This window comes from Canis aureus, chromosome 18 (assembly GCF_053574225.1).
Source record: "Canis aureus isolate CA01 chromosome 18, VMU_Caureus_v.1.0, whole genome shotgun sequence".
In the NCBI taxonomy this organism is placed as follows: Eukaryota; Metazoa; Chordata; class Mammalia; order Carnivora; family Canidae; genus Canis; species Canis aureus.
Window position 1 is genome coordinate 53,746,743 of NC_135628.1, and position 14,924 is coordinate 53,761,666.

At 44.3% G+C, this 14,924-nt stretch overlaps 1 protein-coding gene across 2 annotated transcripts in view; it reads left to right on the forward strand.

Annotated features, from left to right (window-relative positions):
- STRIP2 (striatin interacting protein 2) overlaps positions 1–14,924 on the forward strand; it is a 48,374-nt gene that overhangs the window by 12,081 nt on the left and 21,369 nt on the right. Inside the window, exons 5-17 of one of the 2 annotated variants that reach the window (XM_077857310.1) lie at positions 104–224; positions 948–1,016; positions 1,199–1,305; positions 2,010–2,137; positions 3,275–3,478; positions 4,763–4,998; positions 5,258–5,323; positions 6,533–6,596; positions 7,531–7,602; positions 10,349–10,423; positions 11,328–11,425; positions 11,888–12,014; positions 14,603–14,703. In XM_077857310.1, the coding sequence (XP_077713436.1) occupies positions 104–224; positions 948–1,016; positions 1,199–1,305; positions 2,010–2,137; positions 3,275–3,478; positions 4,763–4,998; positions 5,258–5,323; positions 6,533–6,596; positions 7,531–7,602; positions 10,349–10,423; positions 11,328–11,425; positions 11,888–12,014; positions 14,603–14,703 (1,468 nt within the window). The remainder of the gene's footprint in view (positions 1–103; positions 225–947; positions 1,017–1,198; positions 1,306–2,009; positions 2,138–3,274; positions 3,479–4,762; positions 4,999–5,257; positions 5,324–6,532; positions 6,597–7,530; positions 7,603–10,348; positions 10,424–11,327; positions 11,426–11,887; positions 12,015–14,602; positions 14,704–14,924) is intronic. The other variant, XM_077857311.1, reaches the window with a different exon arrangement.

A 14,924-nucleotide genomic window follows, 5' to 3' on the forward strand; every position in this document is an offset into this window, starting at 1 on the left:
GGTCAGGGTGTTGGAAAATAGTCTTAAGATCATGGGGCAGAGTGGAAAGAACTGGATACCCCTCTTACCCTCAACCCCACATGGCAACTGTCTGGTTCTTTAGGTACTTTTGGGGAATGTGATTCGGAGGTTGATGTGCTACACTGGTCCAGATACAACTGCTTCCTGCTCTATCAGATGGGGACCTTCTCTACCTTCTTGGAGCTACTCCACATGGAAATCGAGTGAGAAGCCTTAGGGGAGGGCTGGCCTAGATAAACCCCTTCCTTGAAGGGTGTTTCATGTCCTATACTGATTCCCTCACTATAGAGACCTCTATGGGAGCAGTGTCTATTCACACCTCAGTCCAAAGCTTATTGACGGTTTTCCCTTTATCCATCCTCTCTGATATTTTGTCCTCCCTGAGGTTGGGAGGACAACATCAACAGCTTCTGCCCCCACTTACAGCTTCAGTCCTGGGTCTTAGGGCCCTACCCTAGATGGGTTCCCTTTTTATCTAAACACCTCAATTCAGCCTAACTCTGGAATCCATGAAGGAAATTGTTTTACCTGGAAACATGACCCAAGAGGGACAGGATCAATTTCTGTTGCTGTACCCAATTCTTTCCCTCATAGGTCACAGCTCTAGAGGTGGCCTTATCTGTTGCTACCACTGTAGAGATCCCTCATTTTATCTCATGCCTATTATCCAGAAGTTCAAATAGGGCAGATTACAAGTGTTGCTTAGCATCTATTTTGTGTTCAGCATGGTACTAGGCACAGTGTGGATTATAAGAGGAGGCATCATCACAGACCCTGCCTTTGCCCTTCACCACAGATAAGGGTTTACAGAGATGGCAGAGGAATTCGGTGGGCTCCTTTACCTTAGACCAATTTCTTTTAGCTACATAGCCAGGGAATAGCAGAGGTTTTATAAGTTCCTATTCTCTCCCTCGTCCCCATGGCAGCAACAGCCAGGCCTGTAGCAGTGCTCTTCGGAAACCAGCCATCTCCATTGCTGATAGTACAGAGCTCAGGTAAGTGGAGCTGGCCCTGGGATTGGACAGGGGATAGTTAGCAATGGGTTACCAGATACACCTGGACTGCTAATAGTTGCTAATTCCACTGGGTTGGGCTCCCACAGAGATCATCCCTGAGGTTTCTGGCTACAGGTTGGGAGCTGCTTTGGGAATCTTTTGTAACCCTTCCATAACTCCAGGGTGCTGCTGAGTGTCATGTACCTATTGGTGGAAAATATCCGCCTGGAGAGAGAGACGGACTCCTGCCGGTGGAGGACAGTGCGGGAGACCTTCCGCACTGAATTGAGTAAGAAGTGGCAACCTGAGGAAGGGTAGGGATGAGATGCTGTGCTTCCACATAGAGACAGACAGCTTTACTTCTTTCCTTTCTCGCTCCCTCCCTCCTCTCTTCCTTCTTTCCTTCCTTCATCTTTCAGAATTAGCATCTATTCTTTTAGGGCAGAGCTACTGTGTGGCAGGCATGAGGACCTGGCTTGACTGCCCTTGTGTCTGAGTTAGTACCATCATGTGTCATTTCTATGCCTTGGTTTCCTTGGTTATAAAATGGGGATAGCTGTCCATCTCCCAGTTCATCATCAATCTCACATGAAAAAATGAGTTGAACCACCTTGAAAATATTAGTTGATATTGTCATTAGACAGGGATAAGATATGAAGGCCTATGGGATTTTTAAAATAAATCCATTGATGTGGCAAAGTGAGTTGTGATCCATGAGATGCATTAAGTCCTTCAGCCAGAAAGCAACATCTTTATTACTATTACTTGTAGTTTGGTATCCACCCTCAAGCTTGGGAGCTAACCAATTCACCTCCATGGCCTCACTTCCTATCCTTTCCCTCTGGGGACTCTCTAAGGCTCCTTCTAAGGTACAAGTACTCACATTTTTTGGGTGACATGAGAGCCTTCCTCACTGTGTCCAGAAGTAGGGTTAAAGGGGTAGGGTTTCAGCGCTCATCCTCACTTTCTCACTTCTTTTCTCCTCTTCCCCAGGCTTCTCTGTGCATAATGAGGAACCTTTTGCCCTTCTGCTTTTCTCCATGGTTACCAAATTCTGCAGTGGCTTGGCTCCCCACTTCCCTATAAAGAAGGTCCTGCTTTTGCTCTGGAAGGTGGTAATGGTGAGTGGCTGATCTACCCTCCTCTCCACTCTCATCCCATCAGATCAGATCATCCCACTCCTCACCACCTCAGTTTCTTCTAGTCTGATTCCAGAAGGCTGGAGCTAAGACTGAAGAATAGGACAGCTGTTAGCCAATGGAGGGAAATAAAATGTTCTTTGTCAGAGTAGGTTACCTATTTCTGTTGGACTAACAGGAGATGTCACTCTATGAGTTGGGGTGTCATTGTGCTTTCTCATGATAGAACTGACATTTCATGGAAAGAATACTGGTTGAGAGTTGAGAGATCTAGCCTCTGCTGATACTGAGGAACCTTGGACAACTGTCTGTGCCTCAATTTTTCTAGCTATAAAATGTAGGGCTTACTGCCTGCCTTCCATCTAGATAAACTGAGGATTTGCTTTAAAAAAAATGAAGTCCTTGGGGCACCTGGGTGGCTCAGTCAGTTAAGCGTCCAACTCTTAATTTCAACTCAGGTCATGAGCTCAGGGTCGTGGGATTGAGCCTTGTGTTGGGCTCTGTGCTCAGTAGAGTGTCTGCTTCTCTTCCTCTTTCTCTCTCCTTCTGCCCCTCCCCCTGCTCACATTCTCTCTCTAAAATAAATAAATAAATCTTTTAAAAACTGAAGTCCTTATAAGTGTATGGTACCACTTTGTTCCTAATTATTAAATCTGATCCTTCATCTCTGGCTCTCACCCCACAGGACTGGCTAAATGACATACCCTCCAGAGCAAGCTTCATAGGGGGGGAACTACCTTTTGACTGCAGAACAAATTGAGTGACTGAGGCGTTATAGCATCTGGATGTGCTCCTTAAAAGGGGGGATACAGCTTTCCTTTCTTTTTCTTTCTTTTCTTTTTTTTTTCTTTTTTTTTTTTTCAGTGGAAGCTCCCAGGAGTCCCTTTCCTAATTTCTGGTGATGTTTCCAGTGCTGAGTCAGTAAATAATGCTTTATCCTGATGCCTGAGCTCCTAAGACTGGGGATAGTAACTGCATCTTATTTTATTACTTCCTAGTTAAGAACGGGACTCAGGGGGACCAGAGATTGTGGCTCTTCTCCATCTACATGTCCCTGACTTTGTTCCCCCTGACTTTCCTCTTTTACTTTTCTCTGCCCCTTTCCTGTTCATATCGTAGTTTACCCTCGGTGGATTTGAGCATCTTCAGGTTCTCAAAGTACAGAAGCGGGCAGAATTGGGGCTGCCTCCACTGGCTGAAGATAGTATCCAGGTGGTGAAGAGCATGCGTGCTGCCTCCCCGCCCTCTTACACCCTCGACCTGGGGGAGTCTCAACTGGCACCACCACCTTCTAAGCTGCGAGGCCGCCGTGGTTCTCGAAGGGTATGAACTAAAGCAGACAGTGGTGTTTTGATACTAGCTGGCCAAAAATTAAGTTTCTGAGCTAATCTGGATGTGGTAGGAAAGGGCAGTAAATGGATTTAACTCATCTGCCTCTGGTTGGCCCTGTGACCAACCTGAAACCTTTAAGTCTGTACTTTGGCCTCTGTCTCCAGCAGATTCCTGGGTTATCATGATGTAACACTGTGATATCACATCATAGATCCATATCTTGCTACAGGGTCATTGGCCTAGACTTGGTATGCCTGGAGTTCCCTAGCATCCTGGACAACAGTTAGGGTATAATCCTGAAGATAGGGATCCAGATCACCTGAACAGGGTTCCCAGCATATCCACTCACCTGGGGTAAGGCTTTATCACTTTATTGACAGCAAGAAGGTTTACTTTGAGCTAGCCATGCTCTTGTCTGGCCCTGGAACCAGAAGCTTTCATTTAGGAGATGATTGATTAGTGTTCTAGGTATAATCCGCATCCCTGGAAAGGTCAGAATGACAAGCTACCCTAAGACTTGACCATGTACCCACGAACTCCCCTCTCTGAAATACCTGAGTTCACCAATTACAGGTGATAGAACCAGACAATCATGTTCGGTAATCTAGTCTACATAATCTGTAATGTGATTTTTTTTAACCTTTATTTTTTGTTTTATAAAGTAATGCTTACTCGTTGTACAAAATTTGGAACAAATATAAAAATGTGAAGAAGGGAGGAAAAAAGAAAATCACCCACAAGCTTAACAAACCAGAGGCAGTCACTGTTAACTTTTTGACCTATTTCTGTCCAATGTTTTTTTCTTCAATAAAATTTAAAATTCCAAACTTGCTTCTCTTTGCCTAGTAGCAAGCCTCTGTCCTCCTCTTCCTCAGTCAGCCAGCTGGTGTATGCTCACAGAAGGCAAACTATTTGAATGTTCACCTAAAACAGAGCATAATTAGGAAGGAAAGTGCTGGCAAAAAAAAAAAAAAAAAAAAGAAAGAAAGAAAGAAAAAGGCATCCATGCTGTCTGAAAGCTAAGTAACTGACTTTGGGATTATCTATGCTTTGTTCCTCAGCTATTGGCTTGGTTGTCTGAGAGGTACTTGTCTTGGAATTTGGTCTCCTGGAGATACTAGGGTGAAGGTGGGGAAGGGGATATTCTTATAAGAGCTGGGTTGTTACACCATATCCTGAAGTCTAGTAACTTATGGGTAGAGGGTGACCTCAGAGAAGGATGCTTAGAGTGAGATCTCTGTACACTTTCTCTCCACCCTTCCAACACCCTCCTAGCAACTCCTCACTAAGCAGGACAGCCTGGACATCTACAATGAAAGAGATCTCTTTAAGACTGAGGAACCAGCCACAGAGGAGGAAGAGGAGTCTGCTGGCGATGGAGAACGAACCTTGGATGGAGAATTAGACCTGCTAGAGCAAGACCCTTTGGTGCCACCTCCACCCTCACAGACACCCCTTTCTGCTGAGCGGGTGGCCTTTCCCAAGGGCCTGCCTTGGGCTCCAAAGGTCAGGTAGGTTTGATAACTCGGGAGACCCTGAGCTTTGGGATTAGAATCACTGAAGACCCATGGTGCTGTGGTCTAAGTGTTCAATTCTCAATAAGCTGGACTAGAAGTCAGAACTCCTGGGTTTGAAGTTTCCTCTGTTAGCTGCTGTCTTCCCCCACTGTTCTAATCCTCCAATTGGATTAAGAGCCCAGAAAGGTTCGGTCTCTCAAGGTTTGCTTTTTTTTTTCCTTTTCTGGGAATTGTCTCTCCACTGCCCTTTCAGACAGAAGGACATCGAGCACTTCTTGGAGATGAGCAGGAACAAATTCATCGGATTCACTCTGGGGCAGTAAGTGACTAAATGGTCAGAACTGGCTATAGAGCGATTCTTAGGGGGCCAGGGGAGTGGGTGGTTGGAATGAGAGATGTTGCCTGATAGTCACAGTCTAATCCAGAGCCACTATGGGCATCTCCTAGTGACTTTGTGCTGGTACTATGGAATTTTTTTCCTTCCAGTTTCCTGGAAGAACTCATGTTCTTAGCCAGGTAAATGACTTGAGTGACAAGTTAATTCCCTCTTGGGCTTCAATTTACTCATGAGAGTGTTGGATTAGATAGTCCCTAGGGGTCCTTCCTGTTTTGTTTTGTTTTGTTTTGTTTAAGATTTTATTTATTTATTCATGAGAGACACACACACACAGAGAGGCAGAGACACAGGCAGAAGGAAAAGCAGGCTCCATGCAGGGAGCCCGATGTGGGACTTGGTTCCAGGACTTTAGGATCACACCCTGGGCCAAAGGCAGGCGCTAAACCGCTGAGTCACCCAGGGATCCTTAGGGGTCCTTCCTGTTTTAATGGGCCAGAATTCCATGAAGAAGCAACATGGTTAGAACAGATCCAGTCTTCCACCATTTCTCCTACCTCATGAATTCTCACCCTGGTTGGCCTCTATAAAACTGAGAAAGAAAAACAAACAAACAAACTGAGATGTTACTTGTTACTGGTGTTTCACTGTGGTTGGGGTACATGCCCTTTTAAGGAACCTACTCCTGACAAAGTAAATCCCCAAAAGACTATACAAAATCCTAATCTTAACACTTCTATGTGGCATTGTTCTTTTTGTGTCCTGAAGCAATAATGGGGGGGGGGGGCTAGAAGCTTGCAGAGAAAGATCCAAAATACTGTATATTAAAAATGGCATGGGGCAGCCCGATGGCTTAGCGGTTTGGTGCCACCTTCAGCCCAGGGTGATCCTGGAGGCCCGGGATCGAGTCCCATGTCAGGCTCCCTGCATGGAGCCTGCTTCTCCCTCTGCCTGTGTCTCTGCCTCGCTCTCTCTCTCTGTTTTTAATAAATAAATAAAATCTTTAAAAAAAAATGGCATGGTCCATATAACTCCAGAGGATATCAGTAGTTCTGTATAGTTGTTGTTGTTTTTATTTAAATTCAATTAATTAATATATAGTGTATTATTAGTTTCAGGGGTAGAGGTCAGTGATTCATCAGTAGTTTTCTATAGTTTTGATGCTTATGATCTGTTATATCTCGCATTTCACAGGGACACAGATACCTTGGTTGGATTACCCAGGCCCATCCATGAAAGTGTGAAGACTCTAAAGCAGGTGACCAGGGTGGGCTCTCAGTCTTCAGGGGTAGGGAGCCATCAAGGCAAGTTAGATTACCAAAGTCCTGGGTGTTGGCTCTTCTACCAGACACAATTTTAACCAATTATTCTATATTGCACCTTCAGGCATTTTGACCAAAGAGGAATAAATTACATCTCTTCCTACTTAACCATTTTCCTACATTCAGATAGATGAAAAAGTTGTCCTTTCTTCCTCTCATGCCTTTTTCCTTCTCCCACCCTGCTTTCTCTCTTCTTCCTCACTTCCTTTCCTCTCACTTCTTTGTCCCTATAGGGCCACTAACTTCCAGAGGCTCAGGATTAGTAGCAGTCTGCTCTGTATCCAAAGTATATATAAGCACAAAGAGTAATAATGATCTCTTGCACAGGCCTGGAACTCTCCCTCATTCCATCATCACTCCATACACATGCACGCAAGCATACTCATATGCAACAAAAGTCTCAGGGTAGTGGTTACAGGGGCATGGGCCTGTTCTTCACTTCCCCTTGCCCTTTGGTTGAAGATAAATACTCAAGTATTTTCTGCTTTTCAACAAATATGGGAACATAGAATAAACAGAAACACCGTATATGAAGTCTGGGCTCAATGTTAAGGGTGCAAAGATAAATAAGACTCCTTCCTTCAAAAGGTTCATGTTCAATTTGGCGTGACAACCTAAACAACACATTTCCTTATCATTGAGGAAGTTAAGCAAGAGGCTGGTACATATGTGATTGGGGCCCTCAGTATCTTTTTCTTTTTTTAAAGTAATCTCTACACCCAACATGAGGCTCAAACTCAAAACCCCAAGATCAAGAGTCACACATTCTTCAGACTGAGCCAGCCAAAAGCCCCCCTTTTTATAATTAAAAAAAATATATATATATTTTTAGTAACTTCAGCCTCTTAATTGATGTCTTTTCTTCCTTAGCACAAGTACATCTCCATTGCAGATGTTCAAATCAAGAATGAGGAGGATCTGGAAAAGTGCCCCATGTCTTTGGTGAGTCAAGGGGCTCCTGCACAGGAGAAAGGCAAAAGGAAATCTGTCTGCAGTGCTGTCACAGAGCATGTTCGCATGCTGCTGGGCTCTTACTGTATGCCAAGCAAGGCAAGGTCCCTACTTTCATGATACTTTAAAGTTAGAGAAAAAAGAAAATAAATAATTAAGGAAACAAGAAGACTATTGAGAATGGGAGATACAATGAAGAAAAGTTAAATAGGATGATATGATAGAGGCATCTATCATATAGTAGACTACTTTTGATTAGGCAGTCTGGGTAGGTAGACCTCTGAGAAGGTGACAGTTAAGCTAAAATGTTAGGTATGGGAAGGAGCTGGCCATGATATCAGGGGAAAGAGCATTCTAGGCAGAGGGAATAGTTTTAACAAGAGTAAGAGCAAGCTCAGAGTATTAGGGATAGTGAATGAAGGCCTGTGGCTGGAGCACAGGGATAAGGGATAGGGTTGTATGAGATGGAGTCAGGATGGTGGCCTGGGGCCACTTTACACAGGACCTGTAAGCAAAGATAGGGAGTGTGAAGTTGTTTCACAATACAGAAGTAAGCCCTTAGAGATTTTAAGCAGGGGAGTGACAGGATCTGATTTATATTTTCAAAAACCATTGGCTGCTGTGTAATGACTTTACCAGAAAAGAGTAGAAGCAGAGTGATCAGTTAGGGAGCTCTTAAAATAGTCAAGGTGACAGATGATGGTGACATGGACTGGGGTAGTAATTACGGAAATAGGGAAAATTGAATGAATTTGGGTTATATTTTGGAGGTGTAGCTGACACAACTTACTAGTCAATTGGATTTGGATAGAGAGGCACAGAGGAGAATCAAAAATAAGAGTCATATGCCAACATGGGGAGTTCTGTTTTATCAAGGGTTCTATTTTGGTCATACTCAGTTTTACATATCCATTAGGCAGCCATGCACATGAGCAGTCATGCAATTGAAATATATAAGTCTAGAGTTCTAAGAGAGGACTGGCCTAGAGAAATAAATTTGGGAGCTGTTGACTTAATGGACAGTGTTAAAAGCCATAGAATTGGCTGAGATAACCCAGGGAGAGAATAGAGGATGGAACCCTGGACAAAGCCTTGGGACACAGCAGTTGTGTTGAGGGTGGAATGAGTCAGGAAAGGAGCCAGAAAAGAAGAGTAAGGGAAACTCAGTGAGGTAGGAGGGAATGTGGGAGATTGTGATAATATAAAAGCTAAGAAAATTTTCAAGGAGGGAGTGATCAGCTGTGTCAAATGCTGCTGATAAATGGATAAGACCTGAGGTGCCCATTGGGTCAGGTAACATCCAAGTTGGAATGTGTTGAAAAAAGAATGTAAAGAACATAAAGAAAGGAGATAGGTGGTCAACACAGACAATATATAGTTTTATTGTAGAGAGGATAAAAATGGGATGGTAGCTAAAGGAGGATGTGGGATCAAAGGAAAATTTTATAGATAGAAGAGTATGTTTATGTATATAGATATTAGAGTACGTTTGTGTCCTAAAAGAGATGATCTGGGAGAGAGGAGACAATTACAGAACTGATGCATTCAACAAAACAAAACGGTGAGAGATCCCCAACACAAGTGGAGGGTTGGCCTTTAACAGAGCACAGGCGGTGCATACTTCATGTCAAGAAGGAAAGTAGAGACCCTGGTAGATTTGGTGTTGAGAAGATGAAGTGTCTGATTGCCTCTGTTTTCTCCATGAAGTATGAAGCTGGGTTAGCAACTATTGAAGGGTCACAGAGTACGGGGATTGGTTTGAGGACAGGGGAGAAGAGAAGGTATGAAATAGATCTTTGGGGAAGCAGGTTGCCTTCCTGCTCCCCCAGAGATCTACTGCCTGAGTTTATTGAATGCCTATTTAAGCAGCAACTGAGTTATGTGGGATGGCAGAGGCCAGATTCTTTCTCTCTGCCTCAGGATCTGCAGGCAATGACCTTGCCCAGGGATAGAAGTACCTTGTGGGAAGAAGAACTGAATTGGCCAAAGATGACAATGGCCTGAGTAGCCCCTTGAGCACCAGACGTCCTGGTCCCCTCACTCTGATAAAAGGCTTAGATGGGGTCATCAGAGGACAAAGAGAGTTGTGGATGAGGGTGCTGGTCATAAAGGAGGAAGGGATGTAGTAGGGGCTATTGAAGAAAGAAAGAAAATAGCTTCTACCTAAAAGTTTCCCTGCTAATACTCCATCCTGCCTCTCTTGGCCATGGGTTACTCAACTCCCTTTCAACTTTCTCTACTGAGTTACCTACCTCTTACTTCAGAGCATTTCAGAGCTCTTGGATGGCCTCAGACTGACACCACAGAAAGTACTTCTGTGTGGGGTGTCTGTTCTAGTATCCCAGGCATACATGCACCCTGACTTAAGCCCGTGCATGGCCAGAAAAGCAGTGTTTTGTGCCAACACCGAGATAGGTGTTCTAACTCCTGATCCAACATGTGATGGGGCAAGAAGAATTCTGGATTGATTTCAGGTAATGGGAAAACCAGAATCATAGATTGTCAGAGCTGGAATAGCCCTCAGAGGACATCAGACTAGCCTAGTAATCCTAAAGAAGAGGAAACTTAAGACCCAGAGAGGGAAAGTAATTTACCCAAGGTGATAAAACGAATCATTAACAAAGCTGGATAGGAACCTAGCTTAGTGCTCTTTTCATGCCACCCTTTACAATCAAGAAAACATAGTCTTTGGTGAGCTGGAAAATGGCCTGGGCAAACTGTGTGTTTCCTGTCATAGGGGGAAGAGGTGGTACCAGAGACACCATGTGAAATCCTCTACCAGGGCATGCTCTACAGCCTCCCTCAGTACATGGTAAGGAAATAGCTGGGCCAGAGCTGCCCTTCTCTGCTCCAAGGAACAGACAGCTGAGAGCCATTTCAAACTGAGCTTTCCATTATTTGAGCTTGTTCCCATGAGGCAAAATATTCTCTAACACGTTAGAATTCTGAGCACTCCTCAGGGCTTCTCCAAGAAGAAGGAAGATTTAGCTGTACTCCCAAGTCCTTCTTTGGGAGGGGCAGAGAATAAGGTTGGGTCCATGCAGGATGTACTGGGGGCCCTCCTTCTAAGTAAGTACCCTCGTCCCTCTGAGACCATGGTCTGTAGTGTCCTAGATAGCCTCAGGCTGCATGGTGAAGATGCTGATCGTCAGGGTTAGAGTTTCCCCTAAGGGATAGAGAAAGTGAGTTCATGCTTGTATCTCTCACCTTATTTCTAGGCATTGCCCCTCTATTCTTTGCATCATCTTCTTTAGAAAGAACAATCATTTATTTATTTATTTATTTATTTATTTATTTATTTATTTATTTATTTATTTATAATAGTCACACAGAGAGAGAGAGAGGCAGAGACATAGGCAGAGGGAGAAGCAGGCTCCATGCACTGGGAGCCCGATGTGGGATTCGATCCCAGGTCTCCAGGATCGCGCCCTGGGCCAAAGGCAGGCGCCAAACTGCTGCGCCACCCAGGGATCCCTAGAAAGAACAATCTTGAAGCAGAATAGACTGTAAGCTTCCTTCTGGCTCCTTAGCCTCACAGGCAGGCCTCTCAGGACTGGGCACCTGTTTACCCTTCTGGAGGCTGGGGAGATTTGATTATTGAGAATGAATATAGAAGAAGGCATTAAAACACTTCTTATAGGGCTGTTGAGGTGTGGAAAAATCGCCTTGTTGAATGGGATGGACAGAGATGGATCTCCTCATTTTCTACTTCCTAGATTGCTCTGCTTAAGATTCTGCTGGCCGCAGCCCCCACCTCCAAAGCAAAGACAGACTCTATCAATATCCTGGCAGATGTCCTGCCTGAGGAGATGCCGTGAGTGCTTCAACTGAGTTGGCTGCTGAATGCACTGTTTTGTCTACAGTGTCTCTCTAGTCCCTACCCCACCTTGATAACACTCATAGGGATTGTATCCAAAGAGATCTTCTCTCCCCCATCAGTAGCTCCTTTGCACTGCAGTGCTCTCTGCTAGGTTCTTTTTAGCTCTAAACTGAGGGTCTGCAGAGCAACATCAGTGCCAGAGACAGGTTGCATAGGTATGTGGGTGGACATTGCCAAGGGATGAGCTTGCCAAAGGAGAAAGGAAAACAGAGAGAGAAAGGAGCTTTTTTCTAAACAGACTCGAAGTAGGGACTCTGGGAGTTTCCCTAGCACAGAAGTTCAGATCTCCCAAGCTCTGGCTCTCCTGTATATGTTGTCTCTGACCCAAATACTTGGGTCCTTGTAGGCTTCTCTCTAAGGCTGCTCTGCACTGACTCCTCCTCTTCCCCATTATAGCATTACTGTTCTCCAGAGCATGAAGTTGGGCATCGATGTGAACAGGCACAAGGAGATCATTGTAAAGAGTATCTCTGCCCTTCTCCTGCTCCTCCTCAAACACTTCAAACTGAACCATATCTACCAGGTGAGCAGCCAGCAGCATTTCTTCACAGGTCTCAGGTGTTCTCTAGGCCCTGTCTCACAAAGAGGGGGTGATGGGGCCTTTGAATATCTTTGAATTGTCCAGTTGAATATCTTTCAGCCTTTTCTTGGTTCTTCTCAGGGAATTCATATACCTGTTGCACAAGCTTGAGTGGGGTTATGGAGTGGGATGTAAGGAACTGTTCTAGACAGGTACAGATGTCTGTGTCCTTTGAACATTATCCAAGGGTTATGAGTAAGAATCCTTGGCTTCTTGGGAATGTGGCCAGCCAGCTTTGAAACAGCACAAGATAGGATTCAAGCATTACACACACACACACACACACACACACACACACACACACACAAAAGTGGGGGAAAAGTATGTTGAGAATTTTTCTAACATTTGAGGTATAATCCTGAATAAGGCACAGTTTGGGCTCTTAAGGGCTTTGAAGTCTTATAAAGGACATGGATATATAAATAGGTAACTATGGAATGATAAGTGCGTGATACAGATAAGCACTGGCTGGTTATCCTACTTGCTGTGGAGATGAGGTGACTTCTAACCTGAGTCCTAAAGAAACATGTTAGTCAGAATATGGGAGTCATCAGGGAAGGAAGATAGGAAGCATTTCAAGCAGAAATATTAATTTGTGAAAGTCCAGAGAAGAGAGAGTAAAGTACCTTTGGAAACTGATTAAATGTTCCTGGAGTTCTCCCTGGGGAGGGGGGGGCGGTGGGGGAGATGGGGAAGGCCTGGTGATACATGGAGCTAGAGAGGAAGGCAGAGAGCAGATCATAATACATATGATAGCACACAGTTATTGAGTACTTATAATGTGCCCGTTACTGTTAAGTTCACGTGGGATCTCATTTAATTCTCTTAACCCTATGAGATAGGTCTTATTTTATGTCTGTTTTATAGATGAGGAAACAGAGCCTAAAAAAAGGTTAAGAAGCTGTTTCTCCACGAAGGCACTGTTTGCCATACTCAGGAGTTTGGACTTGGTACTGTGGGCCTTGCCAAGATATCGGGGAACCTGGGGGCAGGGGATAGATGGTCTCTGTGGTGAGAACATGAGGAGGACAGGAGGCTCTTCATGATTGCTCAGTGTCTTTGCTCCATTTTCCTCCTAAAAAGCCTCCTGCTAGAACAGCAGGTTCTCAGAATACACAGAAGCTCCTTCAGGGTCTGTGTCCATGCAGGTTTACTATATAATCAGGATATTTCTCCACTGGAGTACATTCAGAGACATCTTTGGGTGTGTTATGGGTGTCCTGGGTGCTCGCACTTCTTCTGCCAGTGTTTGCTGAGCAACAGCATGGCTGGGAGGAGTAGAGGTGAGTGGGAGATAGTGTTTCTAGTAGAAAGAACAGAGAATCGTGGATATGTTTTTCTGTCTGCTTCTCTTGGTGGGCAGTATGTGGATCAACAGCCAGACAGGTGGGTGGTTTGGTGGGCCTTGCCAATGTGTGTCAGTGTCAGTGAATCCCAGCAAGGCTACAGACAATCTCAAATTGAAAAACATTTTCTATAACTCCATAGTGGGTATGTATTGGCTGCTCCATCTGGAGCTTTGGAAAATACGCCAGGTCGGCTACTAGGGAGAAAATATTTGAGTAGCAGAGAGAAATGAGCAGCACAAGCGGACTCCTTCCCTCTAACCATACACCCAGGGGTAGAGGGCAGCTTGGCTGGCTGCCATGGCTACTTCTTGGTGATCAGGAAAAGCTAAGGGATTTAAAACAGCACAGTTTTCTGCTTTTTTCAGCCCAGTTTCTGTACTGTCCCAGCAGCCTGGGTTCCAGATCTGGAGGCAAACTCTCTGATGCTCCTCAGTGCATCACAGGCAAATTCCAGGTGATACCACTCTAGGATACTATCCACTAGGTCTTCCCAGATACAAAACCCCATCCAAATTCAAAAGAACAAAATGGAGCCTCTATTTCTGGTGTAGCCCATCAAAGAGATCTTGGACTTATTCTCAGTGCAGTGTCTGTTGGCCGAAGGGCTCTTGTTGATTCATTCATTAAAATACTGATATTGTAAGTATAGGGATAATATAGTGAACCAGACAGACTTATGCTGGAGCCCACATTCCAGTGGTTCACTTGGTTACTATGTGCCATATCCATCCTGACTGAGTGATGCCAGCAGTTGCTGGGAGTAAGCTGCACCTGTTCCTGCTATGTCAATCATTGTTGAAACACTATGAGCCAGAGGTTTGGTATGGAAGACAACTCTCTCAGGGAGCCTTCCTTTCTTGTTGAGCTTAGGAACAAATATCACAGCAATTCCTTCTGTTTATTTGGAGTGGGATTTTATTTCTGACTTGTTTATGTTTTGTGCTTTTGGTAAGGTGCTTGCAACATAACACACACTGCAGATTGTCTCCCTCTATGCAGGATGGACTGGCTGATGATGTTTCTCCCCGCTTCTCAGACAGGAGGACTGATAACACTAGTGGACAGTGGATATTCTTAGGAATGGATGTTAGAGTTGTACTTGCCTTTTTTTTTTTTTTTTCATATGTACCTTCTATTCTCCCCCACATAAGCAGCCCTTTTTGCTTTTATCTTTTAACTCAGTTTGAATATGTATCACAACATTTGGTATTTGCCAACTGCATTCCATTGATCCTGAAGTTCTTCAATCAAAATATCTTGTCTTACATCACTGCCAAAAACAGGTATGGACTCTGGACAGGTTTATTTCAGAGATCTGTTTTGGGATGGGTTGAGAAATATAAATCATCTCTGAGACTTTCAGATCTCCTTGTGTCCCTAGGCCCTTCTATCTTAGAGCTGTCACTGTCAAACTTCATTTCCTTGAAGTGTTAGTTGATGGGATGTGTGGTTTGGTCTCTTCACAGAGGTATTTATATTTTAATGGTTTTGAAAACTGAAAAAT